Raw genomic sequence first — 25,153 nt, forward strand, 5'->3', positions numbered from 1 at the left:
GTGGTTAAATCACACCCATTGTCTAAGTTGCAAAGTGGAATGTGCCAACAAAGATTTGTTAAAAATATTTAACGGCCAAGTTATTCAGTTAAATCTTTGCAAATTTAAATACCCAGAGGATTATCTGCAGGTCCTTTTTCATGGACTCCCTACACTTCACAAGCAGGCCATTCGGCTCAGTGAGTCTGCAACCCACCTGGGCCCAATCCCCTATCCCCATAACCCCACCCATGGGCAATTTATCATGGCCAACCCACCTAACCTGCACATCTTTGGACTGTGGGAGGAAACCTGAGCACCCGGAGGAAACCCACGCGGACACGGAGGGAAAGTGCAAATTCCACACACAGTCACCTAAGGTCGGAATTGAACGCGGGTCCCTGGAGTTATGAGGCAGCAGTGCTAATCACTGTGCCACCGTGTTGCCCGTACTGCTGTGATGTGTGAGTTTTGGACTGCAGTCTTTGCCAATAATATTAAAAATAAGACTAATATAAAAGGCACTTTTTTTTAACAAATGCACAACTAGAACAAGTCAGGAATTGGTTTAAAAATCTTCATCCTTATCTGTTCAATCGAAATGGGCATTCATCGTTTAAATGGGATTTATTGTAAATACACCTCTCCGTATTGAGAAACACTGCGAAGCTAAAGCAACCCACAAGATGGCAGTATCTTACATGTCTACAACCAAAGGACAGTAAGAGGTATGACAACACCAGGTTAAAGTCCAACAGGTTTATTTGGAATCACTAGCTTTCGGAGCGAGTGAGGTGAGTGATGAAGGAGCTACGCTCTGAAAGCTCATGATTCCCAATAAACCTGTTGGACTTTAACCTGGTGTTGTAAGACTTCTTACTGAGCCCACCCAGTCCAACGCCGGCATCTCCACATCATTACAACCAAAGGAGATAGAGAACCCTGGTAAATGAAAAGAAGGTTTACTGGTGGTGGAGGGTAATTCATTCAAAAGTTAGCACTGCTGCCTCACAGTGCCAGGGACCTGGATTCAATTCCAGCCTCGGGTGACTGTCTGTGTGGAGTTTGGACTTTTTCCCTGTGTCTGCATGGATTTCCTCCAGCTGCTCCGGTTTCCTCCCACAGTCCAGAGAAGCGGTTGATTGGCCATGGTAAATTGTCCCTTAGTGTCCAAAAGATTTGGTGAGGTTTACTGAGTTATGGAGATAGGGTTGGGGCGTGGGCCTAGGTAGGGTACTCTTTCCAAGGATCAGTGCAGACTCGATGGACCGAATGGCCTCCTTCTGCACTATGGAGATTCTATTAAAGCAATGGGTGATAAATATCAATGATAAAATCTAACAGTCAAGATATATTCATCAATTAGATTAGACACATAATAGAAGAAAGTAATGAAAAAGAAAAAAATGAAGAACTTAAATAAGATTAAATTGTAAAATGACAATCAAGATTGCGAAAGCTACATGAAGCATCGCTAATTGAATAACGGAGAGAATGCCGCACAGAGTAACATTCCTGTCGAGGAGTTGTGGTTCAGTGTGATTCTTGATTTCGGGGTGATCTGTGACAGCGGCAGGCCACCGCACCAGCTGCTGCAGGGGTAGCAACAGAAGAGGTAGAGAGAGTTCCTGTTATTTTGCAGTCAACCTCATGGTTTGGAACAGATGGGAGCCTCTCTGAAAAAACACATTCTGTGAGAGAGGGGGGTCAAACATAGAGACTGCCACTGCTGTCAATGCTTGTTGTACAATGACTGGTTTAAAGTGTGGAGCTACTTTCGGAGCTTTGTAACATTGGTCCTGTAAGTTTATCAATCCTGTATAGTCGAATGCGCCTGTAGATCTTGCGTTTGTTATATGAGATAAGCATAATGTATGCGATTAAATGGAGAAATAATAAGTTGAGCAAGAAACATCGCGTTGTTTTAATTGATTTTATATTTTAAAGTTTTTTTAATTTAAATGTTTTGAGGTAAGTGATGGTAGATAAATATGCATCATAAAGGTTATTTTCAAGTCCTTTAATTGGCAGCAGCTTTTTTACCTGTTGTGCTGGACATAAAGTGATATTGTGGTTTTATTAGATTTTACATTTGAAGGAGCACTAAGTTAGATTATGGAGAGATGGTGTGAAACACCTCATAGAAGCTGCAAAATTGATCATTTTTATGGAACAGTGGGGATTAATTTGCTTAGAATTTACCTCAGATTATTATTTTGTGGAGAAAACAATCAGTTTGTTCTCCACTCAATTTGTTTTTTAAATTTTTTTCATGAGATGTGGGCACCACCAGTGTTTATTGCCCATCCCTAAATACCCGTGCACTCGATACCTTGATGGGCCATTTTAAAAGGCATTTAATAGTCAGTCACATTGCCGCGGGTCTGGAGTCACGTGTTGGTCAGACCGGGTATGGATGGCAGATTTCCTTCCCCAAAGGACATTAGTGAACCAGATGGGATTTTGTTTTCATTTTATAACAGTCAGTGATAGTTTGAGACTGGCTTTATATTCCAGATTTCTGAATTGAATTTAAATTCCATCAGCTGCCGTGGTGGGATTTGAACCCATGTCCTCAGAGCTTAGTTTGGACTGCTGGATTTTGGGTCCAAGCAACATTGCGGCTACATCCCCGCCTTCCCCAACACTCACTTCTACTGAGATTTCTTATGCGATAGTATGAATGTACTTTAGTATTAACATTAGTGAGATATGTTTGTTTTTGGTGTATTAAGTTTTTAACAAGCCCATCCCCATTAACCTCTAAACAAGTGATTGGATTTGGTTGTGAAAGTTTTGAATGTGAGTAATTTTAAAAAAACAGGAAAAATTGTAATAACCGACATTATCTGTTACCGGGCCTGGAAAATGCCAAATATGTGTTCAAAAATGATCACTGCAGGACCTTTGTTCTTTGGTTTCATTAGGTCAAGTGTTATGAAGAGCATTAAAAAAATTAAGCTGTGCTCTACTGGTTCTGTCAGCCCAGGTTGTTCAACTGTATCATCTGAAAGCTTTTAGAACATAGAACATACAGTGCAGGAGGAGGCCATTTGGCCCATCGAGTCTGCACCGACCCACTTAAGCCCTCACTTCCACCCTATCCCCGCAACCCAATAACCCCTCCTAATAACCTTTCTCGTTCAGTAAGCTGGTTAATATCTGAGCAGAATCTGCTGTTTTATCAATGACTCTTATTAATCTCAAGCAACGTTTCCTTGAGTGTGAGACCATAAGACCATAGGAGCGTGAAAGTAGACCATTCGGCCCATCGAGTCTACTCTGCCATTCAATCATGGTGGCATCATTTGTCTACTTTCACAAGATATAAATTCACATGAAAAAATTGACACATTGCAGACAACATAAGACTCGTATAGGCACGGAATAGGAATCAAAATATACATAAATGAAGTGTATTAGTTAGAATCCTAGAGTGCAGAAGAAGGCCATTGGGCCCATTGAGTCTGCACCAACCCTTTGAAAGACTCCCTTACCTAGGCCCAATCTCCCCCCCCATATTCCTGCAACCCCACCCTAATGGGCAATTTAGCATGGCCAATCCACCTAACCTGCACATCTTTAGATTGTGGGAGGAAATCTGAGCACCTGGAGGAACCCCACACAGACACGGGGAGAACGTACGAACTCCACATAGACAGTCACCCGAGGTTCCCTGGCACTGCGAGGCAGCAGTGCTAACCGCTGTGCCTTGGTGCCGCCCACATTATTATTACTAAAGAATAAGATTCTGTGTCTTTAATCATGAAAAGATCTCAGGGATAATGGGAGAGACTTCAAATTGATATTGTTCTTCCAAATTTGAAGTCACCCTAACCTGAGGGGAAATATTTTACCTCAGTCTGACAACTGACATTTTGTGTCAATTTAAGATTAATTTCCACAAACCTTTGGTTTTCGTACTTTTGTTGAACATTCAAGTCAGCAGGAGCCTCTTTTGTGTAACATATCATTTATATTGTCCGCATATACCACTGATAAAAGATCATTGATTAAAATAGGCGGTAGTGATGTCTGTTCCGTTTGCGCTAAGTGATTGCAGCCAGTTCTGCTTTGTATTCTCAGATACTGAAATTGGTTGAAACTATTTGGTCATGTGAAAATAAATACAGATTGGTTAGGTCTGTTGTCGTGTTGTAACTTTTATCTATTTCTATGTATTTATAAATAAGTGGTGTGGCGCAGTGGTGCAGTGGTTAGCACTGCTCCCTTGTGAGCCAAGGACCCGGGTTCGATCCCAGCCCCGGGTCGCAGTCCGTGTGGAGTTTGCATAGTCTCCCCGCCCCCACAACCCAAAAAGATGTGCAGGGTAGGTGGATTGGCCCCGCTAAATTGCCCCTTAATTGAAAAAAATATTTTAATAAACAAATAAAAAGTATTTCTGAATAAGAAAACGTGAACTGTGGAATCATGAGAATCTTAAATAATAACCTGATATTAATTGGCAATATTCTTCTATTTTTTTCTGCCTTGGTTAAAATATATGCTTTTCATCATCAAAGATGGTCGGCTTAACTTTAATCTAACCCACCCAGTGGGTAAAGGGGTTGGTTGTCTGTCTTATTCCCTGCCCAAATTCATTCTTTATTTAGTGTGAAGTAAGTAGCTTACTCGACCCTGCCAGATTCCCACCAGACAGGTCAGTTTAACTTTAGCCCATTGATATTGGATGTAATGGACTTTTATTGAACGGAATCAAAATCTCAACATTTGTGTTGCAAAATGGAGCTCTCTGAATAATGAATGATTAGAATTTGGCAGTTGTACATTGACATTGAATATAAAGCTATGTCACTCACGGAGGTACTGAATTGTAATCATGTTTTAATCAATAATCACTTTTTATATCTCTGCTAGGTGCCAACCTTCAATGGAAATGGAGATGCCTCTGCAAATGATACCTGGCAGTTTTCGCCATGCAGAAATCACGTCTTTCAGAAATTTCAAAAAGGAAACCATACTTTCAATGGAAAAACTTTATGAGGCAGAGACTGTTGCACCAGCCAATGGCCACTTGCGGCAGTCCTCAATCTCTCAAACCAAACCAGTGGGAGCTGTGTCTTTGGAAACACTGCCTCTGGATAAGAAGACTTTGGAAGAAAAGTTCCTGGAACACATGCCTTTAGAGGCCAACCCACCAAAAAACAAGTTCTGTGAATTTACCCAAACGGAGGCAAAATCTTTGGAGGAACATATATTACGGTTACAAAACCTTTGTCGTATATGTGGCGCTTCTTTCAACACCACCAGCTATGACATGAAATACCCAGTTAGTGGCCCTGTGGATGGTGTCACACAAGAGGTGCTGAGGAAAATGGGACATGGTGACTGTTTTTGGCCGGAGCTCATTCGTAACGCTTTTAGAATTGACGTCAAGACAGATACAGAAGCCAGACAGCCCACCCACTTTTGCTACAACTGCTGGCGGGTTGTCATTCAGACTATCAACAACACGACAAATGAAGATGCCTTCTTTCCCATCACCACAATCGTGGAGTGGAAGCCACATTCCAATCTTTGCAGCATTTGCAATTTTTCAAGGAGGACTTGCAAACGAAAAGGCTTCAGGCGAAATCCACCAGTCACAAAGAAGCCCAAAGTAGCAATTGACCCTCCAATCAGACCAAGGGTCATTAAAAGGAAAGATCAAATAAATAGCACAAGTATTTTGTTGGCTAAAAAGATTGTCAACTGCAAGAAGATCCACCTAAATTCCAAACTCCTCGTACTTGATTATCCCAACAATTTCATCCAGTCAGTGTCCTGTCAGGTTTGTGAGCACTTACTTGCTGACCCTGTACAAACACCCTGCAGGCACCTTTTCTGTCGAACATGTATCCTCAAATGTACCGCCGTCCTGGGCAAGTATTGCCCGGTTTGTAGGTTTCCTTGTGGCCCTGCAGATTTCCGAAGCCCAATTAAATCCTTTATAAATGTCCTGAATTCCCTGGTTTTAAGATGTCCAGTGACAGACTGCGAAGTAGAGGTGAGGCTCGGTGAATATTCTACCCATGCCCTGGACCACAAAGAAAGAAGAGTGAAGCACGCTTACTCGCCGGTGAACAAGGGTGGTCGACCAAGACAGCATTTGCTCTCTTTAACCCGACGAGCGCAAAAACACCGTCTGCGAGATCTCAAACTTCAGGTGAAGTCCTTTGCAGACCAAGAGGAAGGCGGCGATGTGAAGTCGGTATGCCTCACTCTATTGTTGCTGGCACTTAGAGCTGGGAACGAGCACAGGCAAGCAGATGAGCTTGAAGCTGTCATGCAGGGTCGGGGATCAGAACTGAAGCCAGCAGTCTGCCTTGCCATTAGAATTAATACATTTCTCAGTTGCAGTCAGTATCATAAAATGTATAAGACAGTCAAAGCTATCACTGGGAAGCAAATCTTCCAGCCATTGCACGCACTCCGAAATGCAGAGAAGATGTTATTGCCGGGTTATTATTCATTTGAATGGCAACCTCCTCTAACAAATGTCTCCACGAACACAGAAGTGGGAATAATAGATGGCCTGAGTGGCTGGGCCCCGTGCGTTGATGATTACCCAATGGACGTCATTTCGAGACGGTTTAGGTATGATGTGGCGCTGGCTTCAGCTGTGAAGGAGATGGAGGACGATATTTTGGAAGGTTTAAAATGCCAAAATGTCGATGAGTTTGTGAGTGGACCATTTACTGTTGTCATCAAGGAATCTTGCGACGGAATGGGGGATGTCAGTGAAAAACACGGATGCGGTCCAGCAGTTCCGGAGAAGGCCGTGAGGTATTCCTTTACCATCATGAGTATAAGTGTGATGAATGAAAACGATGAAAAAGTGAAGGTCTTTGAAGAGCTAAAGCCAAATTCGGAGTTGTGCTGCAAACCACTTTGCCTGATGTTGGCGGATGAATCTGACCATGAAACGCTGACAGCCATACTGGGCCCAGTAATTGCGGAAAGAGAAGCAATGAAGACCAGCGATTTAATACTGGAAATTGGAGATTTGCACCGATCTTTCCAGTTTATCTTTCGAGGCACGGGATACGATGAGAAGCTTGTACGGGAGGTGGAGGGCCTTGAAGCCTCAGGTTCCATCTATGTCTGCACGCTTTGTGATTCCACGCGAAGTGCGGCCTCAGAGAACATGGTTCTTCATTCCGTAACAAGGAACCATGAAGAGAACTTGGAACGCTATGAAATCTGGCGTTCAAATCCATATAACGAGACAGCCGATGAGTTACGTGATAGGGTGAAAGGGATTTCAGCAAAACCCTTCATAGAAACTCAGCCCTCCATAGATGCCTTGCATTGTGACATTGGAAATGCGACAGAATTCTACAAACTTTTCCAAGGTGAGATTGGGGAGCTATACAAAAATCCCAAATTGCCTAAAGAGGAAAGAAAAAGGTGGCAAGTAATGCTCGATAAACAGTTAAGACAAAAGATGAACTTGAAACCCATCATGAGATTAAATGGAAACTTTGCAAGAAAACTAATGACAAAAGAGACGGTAGAAGCCGTGTGTGAATTGATTCCATCTGAAGAAAGGAGAGAGATTCTCAGAGAGTTAATGCACCTTTATCTACTCATGAAACCAGTGTGGCGCTGCACATTTCCAGCAAGGGAATGCCCAGATCTTCTTTGTCAGTACAGCTTTAATTCCCAGCGATTTGCAGAACTGCTTCGTACAGAGTTCAAGTACAGGTATGAACGGAAGATCACCAACTACCTGCACAAGACTTTGGCTCACGTCCCTGAGCTCATTGAGAGAGATGGTTCCATAGGCGCATGGGCGAGTGAAGGCAATGAATCAGGCAACAAACTTTTTCGGCGTTTTAGGAAGATGAACGCAAGGCAGTCCAAAAGTTATGAACTGGAAGATATCCTGAAGCATCATTGGCTGTACACGTCAAAATATTTACAGAGATTCATGGATGTGAGCAATATGTTAAAGTTTAGAAATGCACCTGTTCCAGATGCAATGATCAGCCAGGGTAATACAATAGCACAAAGTAATACAATACCTGATGGTCCAATACCTGAAGATGATACAATAGCTGAAGATGATACAATAGCTCAAGATGATTCCTTTAATTTTTAAGCTGAATTTATTGGATCTGAAATTGGGTTCTAAGTATCTTTGACCTACTGGAGACTGTGAACAGTCTGTACAATGTGGGTAGTTGAGCTAATCATCGTCAAACTTGGTATGCAAAGTTGATGTTGGTGAAAAGGTTCCAACACTGTTGTTGAAAGACTATGGTCAGTGCGGTGTTGGGCGGCTCAGTGACAAATATATGTGTTGACAATAGCCCGAATAAAAAGTGTTCACAAGTAAGTGAACCTTTCTATAATATTAGGAACATGTTAGATATTCACAAAAATCAGAAATGTTGGTTAGATTTGGCACTTAAACACGAAAGAAACGTGGGTAAGATAGTAATATTAACATTTTACCAAATGAAGGAGTGGTTAATATTTTCTGAGTTCAAACTTTTTAAAAGCGGGTTTAATATGGAAAGGGGAATGTTGATGATGCTCAGTTCCAATTGATGCACATCACTCAATCTTTGCACTGATTTTCTATATTCCCATCCAGCTATCTATTGATTTATTTTGGCAAATACTGCAGTAATGCCGAAGATTAAATATAAAATTATTTTTAAAATTAGACTGGTAGGTAAACAGAAGCAAGTGATTCCAATGCTACTTCACAGAAGTCTTTTTTTTTTACAGTGAGGTTTGGAATAAGTTACTCCGCTCCTATATGGTATCAATTAATTTGATTTGATTCATTGATAATTACGACTGGGTTGTCTATGTCGCTCGTTTAGCCAGGCCAGAAGATTGACTGTTTTGTGAGGATAGGAGCATCGTTAATCCTGCTCCACACCACATCCAGCTGTAAGAAGGCAGCTTTGCACAGTCATTAAGCTGAAGAGGCATAGTTGCTGCGCTTTCCTTAACTAGAAGTTAATTGTTCTTAGAGAGATCCTCAGCTCAAATGCTGGTTTTTTTTGGATTTTATATTTTTAGAAACTTATTTGTGAAATCAGTTGGAAGATATTTTCTGTTTTGGCAGGAAACATTTTTTGTACATTGGGAATTATTAGCTTGCCTTCGTTTTATATGATTTATCCTCTTACTGTACATACAGTAGCCTCCCAATGGTTAGGCATTTTTACTTGGTAGCAATAAATACATCAAGAAATTGTGCAAATGCTTCTTAAAGCAAATTAACATTTATTGGAAGAATAAACTATATGTAAAACATTTCAAATTGGTATGTGTTGCATTAGTTATTTGGGCATTAAACAGGCATAAAGTTTGCATTTGTACAGGCACTGATCTGACTGCTAACTTCATGGAGACCATTTTCTTTTAGGAATCCTGCTCGATTGTGCAAGTTAGGGACCTAATGCCTCTAAAGGACCCCTTTGAAAAATGAATGGTTAATGTCTGCCTTATTCAAGACTTTTCAGCCACCACTACATCCTCCAAAGGTATTTAAAATGTTGTTTTTAAAAAGACATCCTGGGGATCCAGCTGGAGCAGTAATATTCCTACAACTCCACTGGAGACCTTTTCCCTGTAGTTTAACCTTTCTCCCGGGACTTAGCTTTGCAATTGATCCCTCTAATTGTGCGAGATGTGGAAGCATGAACAACACTGACAGCTTCCCATCGTGAATCAGATGAGACCTGGGAGCTAATTTCATTTCCTTGCTTTCCTTGAAATGGGCTTAAACATATTAATTCCCATTTGTTTCGATAAATTACTTTTTTTTACAATTTATCATTTATTTCTTGTATGAATCACACTTCATTCTGATCATAGTTCCCGTATCCAAGTCAGATGTCACAATTTAAAGGTCAGATGGTAATGTAAAAGCAACCTTATGGGAGAGCTGCGAGGATTATTGATATACAGGGTATATATATCGCTGGTGGAACCCATGTATTAAATGTGAACATTTTGTCACATTTTACGTGTCTATTACATTGTAACCATGGGGCCATTGTCATTTAAAAAAAAACAATTAATACTTTTCTTTTGGTGACAAAGTTTCTAGTTATTGAAGCTTGAGATGACCTTTTATCGGTTTTCTGCAGAGACACAATGAAAGCTTGGCGATATATATAATAATCTTTATTGTCACAAGTAGGCTTACATTAATACTGCAATGAAGTTACTGTGAAAAGTCCCTATTCGCCACATTCCGGCGCCTGTGCGGGTATACGGAGGGAGAATTCAGAATGTCCAAATTACCTAACAGCACGTCTTTCGGGACTTGTGGGAGGAAACCGGAGCACCCGGAGGACACCCACGCAGTCACAGGGAGAACGTGCAGACTCCGCACAGACAGTGATCCAAGCCTGGAATCGAACCTGGACCCTGGAGCAGTGACGAAATAGTGCTAATTGCTTCATGGATGAAGGAGTAAGGAGCTTTTAAAACTTTGGCTGTTATTTATTTTCCAACTTTGAAATATAAAGTAATAAAATTGAAAAGTCGCAGTGTCACTGGACTGGCGTTATTCCAAGATCTGATTATTCATCAGAATACTGGGGAAACACACTCTAATGCATCATATTCATTTTTCCGCATGAGGTTAATGTTGTACTTGGTTTTGTTCTGTCCAGAGCTAAGTGTTAATACACAAGGTTCCAATGAATGGGCAGCACCTTGTCCATTACCAAGTCGGTTGGAAACCACTTTTGCAAGGTAGCTTTCTCTTTAACAAGAAACAACTCTAACTCCTGCTGCCATTGTGCGTTTACCAGTAGTGGCAAAACCAAATAGGGATGGATGTTTAGAAGCAATATGATACACGCTGTTGGCAAACAAATGAAAGTATAATTAATGGTGTGTCAAATTTCTATTCATCCAGCTTTGAATTGTGATTGAGGATTATCTAGTATAGGATGGTCAAATGCTTGATTTTTCTTCACCGGATATGGGTGTCACTGGCAAGGGCAGCATTTATTGTCCATCCCTAATTGTCCTTGAACCGAGTGGCCGACTGGACCTGTTCAGAGGGAGGGTTAAGAATCAACCACATTGGTCTGGGTGTTGTGGGTATGGAGTCACATCTAGCCGACTTACCCGAACAGTTGCCAGAATGTGACGATTAGGGGCTTTTCACAGTAACTTCATTCATGTGACAATAAAAGATTATTATTAGATAATAGATCGATAGGAGAATGGTTTGCATTTTATAGCAGACTTAATCTTTAGTTTTGTTCAAGTAAATGATTCTTATGCTTCAGTGATTTTTTTTTTTATTGATCACATGTGGAACTCAAATCAGGGTTGCAGAATTGTCTATTTGCAAGCTAGTTGCTTATCGTATTGTAATATCAAATTTTTACTGTAATCTGATGCATTTTCAAGGGGTTTTCTGCACATGAAGTAAATTTTGATGTTGAAAAAAATTGTGCTTTCAGTGAACCAGGACTAAACCAGTTTGCAATATTGATTGATTCAATTGGTATTTAATGAATTCTGTTCATTTAAAAGCTGTCCCTTAATGTTAAGCATCAGGATATACTCTGACAATACTGATTGTTTCATTGTCTACTTTTGTGTAGTTTAAAAAAAATAAAGATCTATAACTTCAAAACATTTTGTTGCACATAATTTGTAATTTACAGAGTTTTCTACTTATGTTCATTCCGTTCAATTATAGTTTACCCTGGTGAGGTAATGCTCTACATTTGTTTTAATTTTGGCTGAGAAATTTGACTTTCACCAAAAACTGGTGTGAAGCCTGTGGACAATCATTCTGCAGGATGGTTCCAAATGCAGTTCAAACCATTTCATCTCTGCTCCTCACTTGGTGCCATTGCTGAGTTGCAAACACTGCACAGGCGCCTTGGGGCAATTCGCGGGATCTGGGAGGCAAGGAAAACATTCGGGCCCTAAGCTGAGGCAGCAACGGCTTGGGAAAGGAGGAAGAGGATCAGGAAATTGTGAATGGATCACTGTTTTCCTGTGGCTCTACAAAAAGCAATCCTACTCCCAAAACACAAAAACTCAAAATTGCCTTGCCCAGTTTTTGAGGAACTGATTTAAGAACCTTGGGCTATTCTGCACAATAACTATATAGGGTGTACATGACCCATGCTCCACCCAATTGGTGCTGAATTGTACATTTAGTGTCCTGGCACCAGTAGAGGACCCTTATTTACACATTTAAGTGGCCCACAATTATCTCACTTATTGCTGCTCTTATCTCACCTCCTAGTGCTTCTGGTCCAGTGAAATGAATGTCAACATCTCTCTCCTCTTCCAGCTCAATCATTTGAGCCTTTACATTTTTATGCACAAAGCTCTTCAATATTCTCCTTCCATCTTTTCCTTATTTCATCCAGGGTTTATTAATGAAACACCTCCTTCATTCTCTATTGCGGTTGTTTTCAGTCCTTTATGCTGAGCATCACTAACCTCTCTTGTTTGTGCGCACATTGGGTGAGGTTTTCCATGCCCGCCCGCCCGCAGTGTGATTTGTGGCAGCAGAGGTGGCTTGCCATTGACTGGCGGTGGGATCTGCCAGTCCCGCCGCTGTCAATGGGATTTCCCGTTGTTTGCACTCTCTGCAAATTGCCCCAAGGTGCCTGTGTGGTGTTTGCAGCGGGGGTTGGGTGGATGGGGGGATAACTATAGGCGGGGCCGGAAGATCCGGCCAGTCCAATTCTTCCAACATATCACACTGCTCTTATAACCATTGTTTTTGTGTCTTCCTTGACTGTCTTCTTTACTCATTATTCTAGTGTCTGCATTTCAGTATTGATTTTCTTCCATTTTCTCCTTTTTTTCATCTTTTCCTATGCTGCCCTTGGAAATTGAACGCGGAGAAGTGTGGAGTGACTCATTTTGGTAGGAAGAATTGACAGAGAAATAATATAAAACAAAAGGTACAATTCAAAAGTGGGTGCAGGAACAGGAGGACCTCTGTGTGTATAGTGCATAAGTGATTGAAGGTGGTCGGTTAGGTTGAGAGTGTGGTTAAATAAAGTATGCATTGTCCTGGGCTTTATTAATAGAGGCAGAGAGTACAAGGGCAAGGACGTTATGTTGTATAAAACAGTGGTTCAAGCTCAACTGGAGAATTGTGTTCAGCTCTGGTCGCCATACTTTAGGAAAGATGTGAAGGTATTGGAGAGGGGTCAGAAAAGATTCATGAGAATGTTTCCTGGGATGAGGAACTTCAATTATGAAGACAGATTGGAGAAGCTCGGGCTGTTATCCTTGGAGAAATGAAGTGCAAGATTATTTCGTTACAAACAAGAATACTAATTATTAAAATCTAACTACATTATTAGAAACTAAAATCTAACCTTGTAATTTACTTAGAATTGTCTTTATTAGACCTGATGTGGAAAAACACAGGGTGAGGGCAGAGGGGTCAAGGTAGAAGGGTCAAGGTAGAGGAGTCAAGGTAGAGGGGTCAAGGTAGAAGGGTCAAGGTAGAGGAGTCAAGGTAGAGGGGTCAAGTTAGAGGGGTCAAGGTGGAAGAGTCACAGTAAAGGGGTCAATGTGGCGGGTCACAGTAAATGGATCACAATAAAGAGGTCAAGGTAGCGGGGCCAGGGAAGATAGATTCCGGAAGTTCATGTGAAGTACGTGTCAAGACCTTACTCACAATAAAAATCTACAAGACTCAAAACTATCTTTTGTGTGAGAATGGAATGTGATATATTTCTCTACCAGATAAGGAACCACAGGGTATGAACACATTGAGATACAAAGGCCATTACAAATTAAAAGTGGTTAGCAACAGACACATTAACTATACTTGATTGGCCAAAGAAAGAGTCCTCACATACGAGGTTGAAGATGATTGAGGTGAGGAAGGGATTAACTGGATACCAGCCAGGATAAATGATGCCCTGAGTTCGGTGTCGTCACAGTGGAGTGATGGACCATCCAGAGACAAGAACAAAACAAGACAAGAGACAAGGAGAGAGAAACAGGCAGAAACCATTAGTGTGCTCTACCACCCAGATCTTGACATGGACGTATAACACATTAAACTGTAAATCACCGCCCAAGATTGTTGACATGGTTCATCTGAGAACTTTTTAAAAAAAAATAATTTTTATTGGAATTTTTTACAGAAAATATAAAAATATAACAACAAGTATAGCAAAAAGCAGTAATATGCAACCAACAGCCCCATAACACCCACAATTCCCCCCATACCGTAACATCACATGTATCACACTCCCCCCACCACCCCCCCCCCAACAAGAGAACTTAACCATAAATTAAAATTAAATAAATCAAATTTAAATAAAATAAGCCAACATAATCAACGCCCCCCCCCCCCCCCCCCCCCCCCGGGTTGCTGCTGCTACTGTCCCAGTACCTTATCGTTGAGCCAGAAAGTCGAGGAAAGGTTGCCACCGTTTAAAGAACCCTTGCACCGATCCTCTCAGGGCGAATTTAACCTTCTCAAGCTTAATGAAGCCCGCCATGTCATTGATCCAGGTCTCCACGCTTGGGGGCCTCGCGTCCTTCCACTGTAGCAAAATCCTTCGCCGGGCTACTAGGGACGCAAAGGCCAGCACACCGGCCTCTTTCGCCTCCTGCACTCCCGGCTCTACCCCAACCCCAAAGATCGCGAGTCCCCATCCTGGCTTGACCCTGGATCCCACCACCCTTGACACCGTCCTCGCCACCCCCTATTGATCTGAGAACTTAATAAACTTGTCCTGACTTTGTCTCAATGAAGCCGATTCACAACAAAGCTTTGCTGCTGATTCTGTTCCTGTCTTAAAGAGGTACAAAGGTCCCCAAATCTGTACTTAAGACTGAGAGGAGATTTGATAGAATGTCAAAATCATGAGGGGTCTGGATAGGGTGGACAGGGAGAAACATCCCAATGGTGGAAGGATCGAAAACCAGAAGGTACAGATTTAAGGTAATTGGTAAAAGAAACAATGACAATGTGAGGAAAGTAAGAAGTCTTACAACACCAGGTTAAAATCCAACAGGTTTGTTTCAAACACTAGCTTTCAGAGCACTGCTCCTTCCTCAGGTAAATGAAGAGGTATGTTACAGAAACATATATATAGACAAAGTCAAAGATGCCAGACAATGCTTTGAATGCGAGCATTTGCAGGTAATTAAGTCTTTACAGATCCAGAAATAGGGGTAACCCCAGGTTAAAGAGGTGTGAATTGTCTCAAGCCAGGATAGTTGGTAGGATTTTGCAAGCCCAGGCCAGATGCTGGGGGATGAATGTAATACGACATGAATCCAAGGTCCCAGTTGAGGCCGTACTCATGTGTGCAGAACTTGGCTATAAGTTTCTGCTCAGCGATTCTGCGTTGTCGCGTGTCCTGAAGGCCGTCTTGGAGAACGCTTACCTGGAGATCAGAGGCTGAATGCCCTTGACTGCTGAAGTGTTCCCCAACTGGAAGGGAACATTCCTGCCTGGTGATTGTCACGCAATGTCCGTTCATTCGTTGTCGCAGCGTCTGCATGGTCTCGCCAATGTACCACGTTTCGGGACATCCTTTCCTGCAGTGCATGACGTAGACAAAGTTGGCCAATGTGAGGAAAATCCTTTTTATACAGCGAGTGGTTAGGATCTGGAATGCACTGCCTGTGAACGCGGTGGAGGAAGATTCAATCAAGGCGTTCAAAAGGAAATTGATTCAAGAGAGAATCTGAAAAGGAAGAATGTGCAGGGCTGCAGGGAGAAGGCAGGAGAGTGACACTGGGTAAATTGCTCTTCAGAGAGCTTGCACAGATATGATGGGCTGAATAGCCTCTTTCTGTGCTGTAACCATTTTATGATTAATTCTGAGAACATTTTTCTGAAATGCGTGATTAGGATTTGGAATGCACTGAGCGTGGCAGATGCAGATTTAATAGCATCATCCATTACTGGTTAAGGAGAATATTATAGCCATACTGAGGGAGGGCTCATACAATGAGGCAATCTGGGTGGAGCTCAGGAGCAGGAAGGGGGCAATCATAATGTTGGACGTTTATTACAGGTCCCCCAACTGCCAACAAAAGATAGAGGAGCAGATAGGTAGAGAGATTTTGGATAGATACAAAAGTAACAGTGTTGTTGTGGTAGATAATTTTTATTTCCCCTATATTGACTGGGACTCGCTTAGTGCTAGGGGCTTGGATGGGGCAGAGTTTGTAAGGTCTATCCAGGAAGGCTTCTTGATGCAATATGTAGATAGTCCAACTAGGGAAGGGGCAGTACTGGTTCAGGTATTGGGGAAAGAGTCTGGACAGGTGGTTGAGGTTTCAGCAGGGGAACATTTTGGGAGTAGTGACCACAATTCCGTAAGTTTTAGGATACTTTTGGATAGGGATGAGGGAAACCCTCATGTTAACAAAGAACAATGAATAATACAGCATAGGAACAGGCCCTTCAGCCCTCCAAGACTGCGCCGATCACGTGTCCTATCTAGACCAACCGCCTGCATCCTTCTAAACCCCGTCTGTTCATGTGCCTATCCAGATGAGTCTTAAAGGTCGCTGACGTTAAGGTCCTAAACTGGGGAAAGGCAAATTACGATAACATTAGATAGGATTTGAAGAATTTTGATTGGGTGCAGTTGTTGGAGGGTAAATCAATATCGGACATGTGGGAGTCTTTCAAGCGACAGTTGATTAGGATTCAGGAAAGCCATGAACCTGAGAGAACAAAGGATAAGTGTGGGAAATTTAGGGAGCCTTGGATAACGAGGGATATTGCGAACCTCGTCAAAATAAAAAGGAAAACTTTGTGCGGTCTAGAAGGGTGGGGACAGTCAAAGGCCTTCTGGAGTATAAAGAGAGTAGGAAGATACTTAAGCGGGAAATTAGGAGGGCTAGGAGGAGCCATGAAAAGTCCTTGGCAAGTAGGATCAAGGTTAATCCCAAAGCTTTTTATTCATATGTAAAAAGCAATAGGGTGGCCAGGGAAAGGATTGGATGACTTAAGGACAGTGGGTCTATGTGTTGAACAAGAGGAAATGGACGAGGTACTAAATGAGTACTTTGTATCAGTGTTCACCAAAGAAAGGGACTCTGTGGAAGATGATTCCTGGGCATGGTGTGTGGACAGTCTGAATCATGCTAACATCGAAAGGAGGAGGTATTGGGTCTTTTAAAAGATATTAAGGTAGATAAGTCTCCTGGGCCAGATGGGATTTACCCCAGAATACTGAGGGAAGCAAGGGAGGAAGTTGATGGGGCCTTGACTGACATCTTTGTATCCTCATTGGCTACAGGTGAGATCCCAGAGGACTGGAGAATAGCTAATGTGGTACCACTGTTTAAAAAAGGTAGCAGAGATAATCCTGGATATTAGGCCAGTGAGCCTCACGACGATAGCAGGTAAATTATTGGAGAGAATTCTCAGGGACACGATTTATACCCAGGACTCATTAGCAATAGACAGCATGGTTTTGTGAGGGGGAGGTCGTGCCTCATTAACTTGATCGAGGTTTTTGAGGAGGTGACAAAGATGATTGATGAGGGAAGGGTGGTAGATGTTGTTTAAATGGACTTCAGTAAAACCTTTGACAAGGTGTCTTATGGCAGAGTGGTACAAAAGGTGAAGTCACACGGGGTCAGAGGTGAGGTGGTAAGATGTATATAGAACTTGCTTAGTCACAAAAGGCAAAGGGTAGCAGTAGAAGGGAGTTTTTCTGGTAAACCAGCAATATGGGGTGGCTTCAGTGGGGGGCTCGATTCTCCGGTCCCCAGCCGCATGTTTCTCGGTGGCAGGATGCAGGGCACCGTTCGCTGGCGGAGGGATTCTCTGCTCCCGCCAATGACAATGGAAATTCCCATTCAAGCCACCCCATGCCGCCGGGAAACCCACGGGCGGGGGGGTGCATTGCGGGCGGGACCAGAGAAACCTGGCGCCAGCGAATGGCCGGAGATTTCCGGCCGGGAAATCCCATTGACAGCGGCATGAACGGAGAATCCCGTCGGCAGCAAACAACGCCCTCCTTCCAGCGCCAAGAAACACGCGGCTGGGAGGCCAGAGAATCCCAGCCCACGGGCTTTTCGTGTTGACGCTCAGAGTGAATTCCATTCGTAATAGTTTTGATGTGGCTCATTCCCAATTTTAGTCAGAGCATCAGAGGGAGACACCAAGAGGAAACTGGAACATTTTCAACACTGCGCGTGGTGGGGGCAGGGGTTTGGGTGGGTGGATGCGGAGCTGTCATTCTCAGTTCCTGATTGAGTCGCATTGTCCCAGGTAAAGGCCACCTGTGTCCCATTCTCCAGAAGTGGTGCCAGTGATTTGAAAAAGGGAAGGAAACAATCTCTAAAATGGAGCTAAAATAAATTTTATGAAGTAAAGCAGGTCTTAGAATGAAGCAAAATAAATTAAGCGAAAGCAATAAGGGGTGGAATTCTCCGTCCGTTCATGCCGATGGAATTCTCTGGTCCCGCTGCAGTGAATGGAGATTTGGCTGAGCGCCGAATTCCCGCTGGCAGCAGTGGTGAGGCGGATCGAAACAGAGAATCCGACTGAAGAGGGATCAGCGTTCATTTGTGTCAAACCAGATGAATCCATAAATTAAAAGCACTTTGAAAAACAACCACTTTAATTCTCAGGGTTGTTGATCTCGCATTTACATCTCAGCAGTCTAAACTAACACTTAACCTAAACTACAGGTGGCAGTTTGTCGTTATTCTGATGTTCTTCTCTGTGGTATTCGTTCCATATTGTTCGAACCACAAGCACAATGTATTTGTGCAGAGGGCTCCGCACATGTCTCAGGTAGAGTTTTTGGTGTCGATGAGATTCCTAAAGTAGCTTTTTGGACCTGTTGGTGAAGATAACCGTCTTACCCATCAGAATTCCTTCCTTGGCTCGGACATTCGAAAGTCACGGACAGTGTTATGAAAAGTTGGGTTTCTTCGTGCCTGTAGTTTTTGCTGCAATTAATGCCTTTTTGGAATCGAAATGGCATCTGCACCGGCAATGTCTGTCATCTTCATATCTCACTTGCAGGTGTCTTATACCAGAGGTAAGGAAGATGAGGAGTCACCAGTTCACTGCACAGAGAGCTTTTGAGCATACGCACCTTTCCCCGCACCATCCCCTCACCTATTTCCTGTCTCCCTGAAGAATGTTCCCTTTTCAGATCAGGGTCCATTTAGCCTCTTGAAAGTCTCGATTGACAGTGCATTCCAGATCCTAACCATTTGCTGTGCGAAAGGAAACCCTCATGTCTCCATTGCTTTTTTTTTTTGCTAATTAACTGAAATTTCTGCCCTCTGGTTTCTTGATCCTTCCATTAGTGGGAACGGTTTCTCCCTCTCTACTCTGTTCGGAAAGCCGATGATCTTGAATACTTCTATCAAATCTCCTCTCAATCTTCTCTTCTCCAGGGAGAACAGTCCCAACCTCTCCAATCTATCTTCATGATTCAAGTTCATTGTCCCTGGACCCGTTCTCGTGAATCTTTTCTGACTCTCCCCAATGCTTTCACATTCTTCCTAAAGTGCAGCGCTCGGAACATAGAACATAGAACAGTACAGCACAGAACAGGCCCTTCGGCCCTCGATGTTGTGCCGAGCAATGATCACCCTACTCAACCCCACGTATCCACCCTATACCCGTAACCCAACAACCCCCCCCAACCTTACTTTTAAGGACACTACGGGCAATTTAGCATGGCCAATCCACCTAACCCGCACATCTTTGGACTGTGGGAGGAAACCGGAGCACCCGGAGGAAACCGACGCACACACGGGGTGTGTGCAGACTCCGCACAGACAGTGACCCAGCCGGGAACCGAACCTGGGACCCTGGAGCTGTGAAGCATTTATGCTAACCACCATGCTACCGTGCTCCATATTCCATTTGAAGCCCATTTAGTTTGTAATACAAATTCAGCATAACCTCCTGCCTCCTGTACTCTGGGCCCCAATGGATAAAGCCCAGGATTTGATTTGATTTATTGTCACATGTACCGAATTATAGTGAAAAGTATTTTTCTGCGGCCAAGGGAATGTACACAGAACGTACATAGTAGATTAAAAAAAAATAATCGACAGAGAACGTTGAACGGTGATAAGAAACAAAAGAAAAGGGTCTGGGTGAGAGAGCTCGCAGAGAGTCGCCATGCATCGGCGCCATCTTGGATACTGCAGGCTTCAATTCCTGCTCTCTCAACCCATCCTGCCACCTTCAGTGATTTTTGCACATACACACTGATGCGCGATCAATAACTACTGAAACAAAGGAGTAGTCCCAATTGAACGCTTTTATCTACAAGATGTTTCCCCAGCAGCTCGAGTACAGAAAGAAGGATGGCTGCTGGGAAACACGGGTTCTTATACCCCGCCCCAATGGGCGGAGCTACCTTACGTCTCGACCAATGAAAAGGCAAACACTTGGGCCAATGAGCAGCGAGCCTTCTCCACCAATGGTAGCTCACATTCCCAGGTACCGTAGTACCTCTAGTCATACTACCACACACACCCAGGTCTCTCTTCTCCTCCACCTCATTGAGAATGATACGCCTTATTTTATATTGTCTCTTCATTGTTTTCCTACCAAAATCAATCACTTCACACGTCTCTGCATTAAATTACATCTGCCACATGTTCTCCCATTCCAGCAGGGTTAATAGGATGCACTGCGCTACACTGTCCTCTTCACAGTTTGCAATTCTTCCAAGTTTTAAAATTATCTGCAAACTTCCAAATTCTGCCCTGTACACATTCTTCTTTCTTAGTCAGTTCCTCGGAGTTGAGGGTGACTTGCTTCCACACTAAAACTGAGTTCTCAGGTGACCGAGGAGTCCGATGACTGACCTGCAGTCTCTGTAGCAGTGGGGCAGATGGCGGTGGGAGGAGCGGGTGGGTGAGGTTCCCCGGTTGCCACGTGCTCCGTTTCCTGTTGATGCTTGGCTCCAGCTTTCTCTCACGGATGGAACCTGAGGTCTTCAGCTCCTTCCCACATACTGTTCCTTCAATTCGGGTGGTCTTGGGGCAGGGATTCCCAGGTGTCAGTGGGGACGGTGCACGTTTCCCATGAGACTTTGAGAGTGACCTCGAAGCCTTTCCTCTACCCTCCTGGGGCTCGCTTGTCGTGTCGAATCTCCAAGTAGAGGGCATGTTGTAGTAGTCTCGGGTCGGTGGACATTACGGCCCGCCCAGTGGAGCTGAATGTTGCTTGGTCAATGCTCGATGCTGGGAATGTTGGCCTGAGTGTAAACACTGATATTGGATTTCCAGGACCTTGTACACCAAGCTCTAGGTCATTAACATAGTCCATGAAAAGTTCAGCCCAACACCGACTCCTCATGAACTACATCACAAACCTTCCTGCAGCGCAAGAACTCTTTGTTTCCTGCCACTCAGCCAATTTCATATCCATGCTGCTCCAAAGCTTGAAAAGTCTTGTGAAGCCTTGTCCCATGATGACTGGCATGTTGGGTGACCGATAGCAATATTCTGGGGGAGGATCAGGTAAAGATAGGAAGTCATAGAGTTATAGAGGTCTATCGTGTCACCCATCGTGTCTGTGCCGGGCAAAAACAACCACCTAAATATTCGATTCCCAGTTTCCAGCACTGGCCCATATCCTTGTATGCCTTGGCATCGCAAGTGCATATCTAGATAGTTCTAAAATGTTATGAGGGTCTCTGCCTCCACCATCTTTTAAGACAGTGAGTCCCAGACTCCCACTCCCTCTCTGGCTGAAAAGGCTTTTTTCCTTACATCCCCTCTAAACCTCCCGCCCCTTACCTTAAATCTATGCCCCCGGTCATTGATCGCAATACCAAGGGGAAAAGTTTCTACCAGTCTACTCTATCTATGCCCCGCATAATTTTATACATCTCAAGCATGTTCCCCCTCAGTCTCCTCTGCTCCAAGGAACACAATCCCAGTATACCCAATCTCTCTTCATAGCTAAATCTCGTAGCCCAGACAACATCTCCTGATAAATCTCCTCTGCTCCCTTCCCCATCCTATCACATCCCTCCTATAACATGGATTCCAGAACTGCACACAATACTCTCTCTCTGGCATACCCATCATTTTATCCAGTTCCAGCTTAACCTCCCTGCTCTGAAACTCGATGGTTGCGGTTTACATAGAATTACATAGAATTTACAGTGCAGAAGGAGGCCATTCGGCCCATCGAGTCTGCATCAGCTCCTGGAAAGAGCACCCTACCCAAGGTTAACACCTCCACCCTATCCCCATAACCCAGTAACCCCACCCAACACCAAGGGCAATTTTGGACACCAAGGGCAATTTAGCATGGCCAATCCGCCTAACCTGCACGTCTTTGGACTGTGGGAGGAAACCGGAGCACCCGGAGGAAACCCACGGCACACACGGGGAGGATGTGCAGACTCCGCACAGACAGTGACCCAAGCCGGGTATCGAACCTGGGACCCTGGAGCTGTGAAGCGATTGCGCTATCCACAATGCTACCGTGCTGCCCAAGTTTAATGGGGAAAAAAGAATCCTGTTCTGGGCGAGTAGGGAAGCGTGATTCCTGGCACTTACAGCTGAAAACCTTCCCGTTATTAAACGGAACTCTGCTTCTTTTTCAGGCCCCTGTGAGGAATGCCACACCGAGGTCGCACTCAGACCCATTTCCTGCACCGATATCTTGAGTCCCCCCAACCCGTGGCTTCCGGACCTCTCCAATTACAACCTACCAATTAGGGAGTCCTCGCTCGACACCACCACATCCCACCTCATAGGAGCACAGCACCCCCTGGCCCAATCCCCAGCATGGGCAAGATGCCATTTGGGGTCTTTGGCATTGCCAGGGTGGCACCTGGGTGGCAGTGCCACGATGCCCGGGTGGCCACGGGGGTGCCAGTGTATCACTCCGCTCAGAGCCCGACCACCCAGGGCCCCACAAATTGCCGTTATGCTTGGTACACGTTTGTAGGGACCAGTGCTAAACAGCGGCAGGTGTCGGTCTCTGAGGTGAGGCCATTCGATTCCGCACTTTGGGTAAATCCAGCACCAACATTTTTAATGGATCACATCAATACATTCATGCCCGGTTCATCGTGCATTCCCTTGCCTTCTTTGTCCTGCCCAAATGCATCACCTCACACTTATCCAAGATTGAATTCCATTTGTCACTGAGTAGCCCATCTGACCAGCTATATCCTTCTGCAATCTCAGGCTGTCCTCACTATATACCACCCACCAATTTTCATATCGTCCACGAACTTACTGATTAACCCTCCGACCTCCATGTCAAATAATTTATATAAACCACAAACAGCAAGGGTCCCAACACTGATCCCTGCTCGACTCCATTCGACACAGGCTTCCAGTCAGAAAAATACCCCATTACCATCATCCTCTGCTTCCTGCCACTCAACCAATTTTAGATCCAATTTGCCAAATTTCCTTGGATCCCCTGGGGCTTTACCTTCGCTATGAGTCTCCCATGTGGGACCTTATCAAAAGCCTTGCTGAAGTCCAAGTATCAAATGCACTGCCCTCATCTACACACCAGGGGTGGGATTCTCTGACCCTCCGCCGGGTCGGAGAATCGCCGGGGGGGGGGGGGGGGGGGGGGCAGCGGGAGTCCCGCCCCCGCCGGCTGCCGAATTCTCCAGCGCCGGAGAATTGGCTGGGGCGGGAATCGCGCTGCGCCGGTCGGTGGCCGCTCGCAGCCCCCCCCCCCCCCCCCCCGGCGGTTCTCCGACCCCGCGATGGGCCAAAGTCCTGCCCGCTCTATGCAGGTCCCGCCAGTGTAAATTAGAGTTGGTCCCTTACCGGCGGGACCTGGCGGCGTGGGCAGGCTCCGGGGTCCTGGGGGGGCACAGGGCGATCTGGCCCCGGGGGGTGCCCCCACGGTGGCCTGGCCTGCGATCGGGGCCACCGATCCGCGGGCGGGCCTGTGCCGTGGGGGCACTCTTCCTATGCGCCGGCCGTGTAAGCCTCCGCGATGGCTGACGCAAAGGTGAACACCCCCTGCGCATGCCGCTGACTCTCCTGCACATGCGCGGACCTGTGCTGGCCGGCGGATTCCCTTGGGCCCCGGGCTGGCGCAGCACCAAAGGCCTTCCACGCCGGCTGGCGCGGCGCAAATCACTCTGGTGCCGGCGTAGCCCCTGACGGTGCGGAGGATTCCGCACCTTTGGGGCGGCCCGACGCCGGAGTGGTCCAGGCCACTCCGTCCCGGCGGGACCCCCCGCCTCGCCGGGTACGGGAGAATCCCGCCCGTGGTCACCTCTTCATAAAATTCAATCAAGTTGGTCAGACACGACTTCCCCTCAATAAAACCAAGCTGTCTGTTCTTGATTAATCCCTGCCTCTCCAAATACACATGAATTCTGTCTCTCAGAATTGCTTCCAATAGTTCCTCCGCTGCTGAGGTTAGACTGACTGGCCAGTAGTTTCCTGATTTATGCCTTCCCCCTTCAGGCCATGTGATGACACTTCAAATTGCATAAACAGTTATGTAATAATCAAGAGAATGAAAGTATTGTGACCAATTAACTGCTGCTTGGACTCCTCTTTGCTGATTTTGGGTAATGTCATTTTAGGTGTTGCTGTATTGTGAGATTGGATTTAATGTATTGTGTAGGTAGCAGAGGGAAATGAGGGAATGGCAGTGTAAAGAGGGTATGAGGAAAGCGAGTGTGAAGTAGGGTCGAGGCGTATGAGGGAAATTTAAGGTATACAAAACCAGTTTGGACCAGTATTCTTATTTCACTATTTTTTACCTTCTGTGTCCTGAGTAGAGGTATCCTGTTCACCTGCTCCCACAGCGAGAACTTTCTCCGTGTATCAGTGCGTGTTTTTGCCCAATTGTCTGCCAGTGTTTGTGTGTCTGTTTGGAGTCAGTGGTTTTGTCTCTGTCTACAGCCAGCGTCTCTGTCTACCTGTCTACAGCCAGTGCACATGTCTCTGTCTGCAGCCAGTGTGTGCCTTTGTCTGCAACCAATGTGAATGGCTTTGTTTGCAGCCAGTGTGTGTCTTTGACTACAACCAATGTGTGCTTCTCTGTCGACAGCCAGTGTATGTGTTTACACGTGTCTGCAGCCAGTACCTCTGTCTATCTGTCTGCACGCAGTATGTGTGTCTCTGCAGCAAATGAGTAAGTCTCTGTCTGCAGTCAGTGCGTGTGTGTCTCTGTCTATCTGTCTCCAGTCATTGTGTGTGCGTCTCTGTCTATGATGCGCTATCAATTGTACTA

The 25,153-nt window shown here is 44.8% G+C and overlaps 1 protein-coding gene across 2 annotated transcripts; it reads left to right on the forward strand.

Annotated features, from left to right (window-relative positions):
• Positions 1–1,516: 1,516 nt before the first annotated feature.
• rag1 (recombination activating 1) lies at positions 1,517–11,605 on the forward strand. Of its 2 annotated transcripts, XM_038808256.1 has the most exons (3): positions 1,517–1,780; positions 4,858–10,143; positions 11,131–11,605. In XM_038808256.1, exon 2 carries the CDS (start codon positions 4,871–4,873, stop codon positions 8,081–8,083), a length of 3,213 nt encoding a protein of 1,070 aa, XP_038664184.1. In that variant the 5' UTR covers positions 1,517–1,780; positions 4,858–4,870; the 3' UTR covers positions 8,084–10,143; positions 11,131–11,605. The 2 variants fall into 2 exon arrangements, with proteins under 2 accessions (XP_038664184.1, XP_038664185.1); XM_038808257.1 differs by lacking the exon at positions 1,517–1,780 and having other exon boundaries at positions 4,748–10,143.
• Positions 11,606–25,153: the final 13,548 nt, after the last annotated feature.

The sequence above is a fragment of the Scyliorhinus canicula genome, chromosome 9 (genome assembly GCF_902713615.1).
Source record: "Scyliorhinus canicula chromosome 9, sScyCan1.1, whole genome shotgun sequence".
Classification (NCBI taxonomy): Eukaryota; Metazoa; Chordata; class Chondrichthyes; order Carcharhiniformes; family Scyliorhinidae; genus Scyliorhinus; species Scyliorhinus canicula.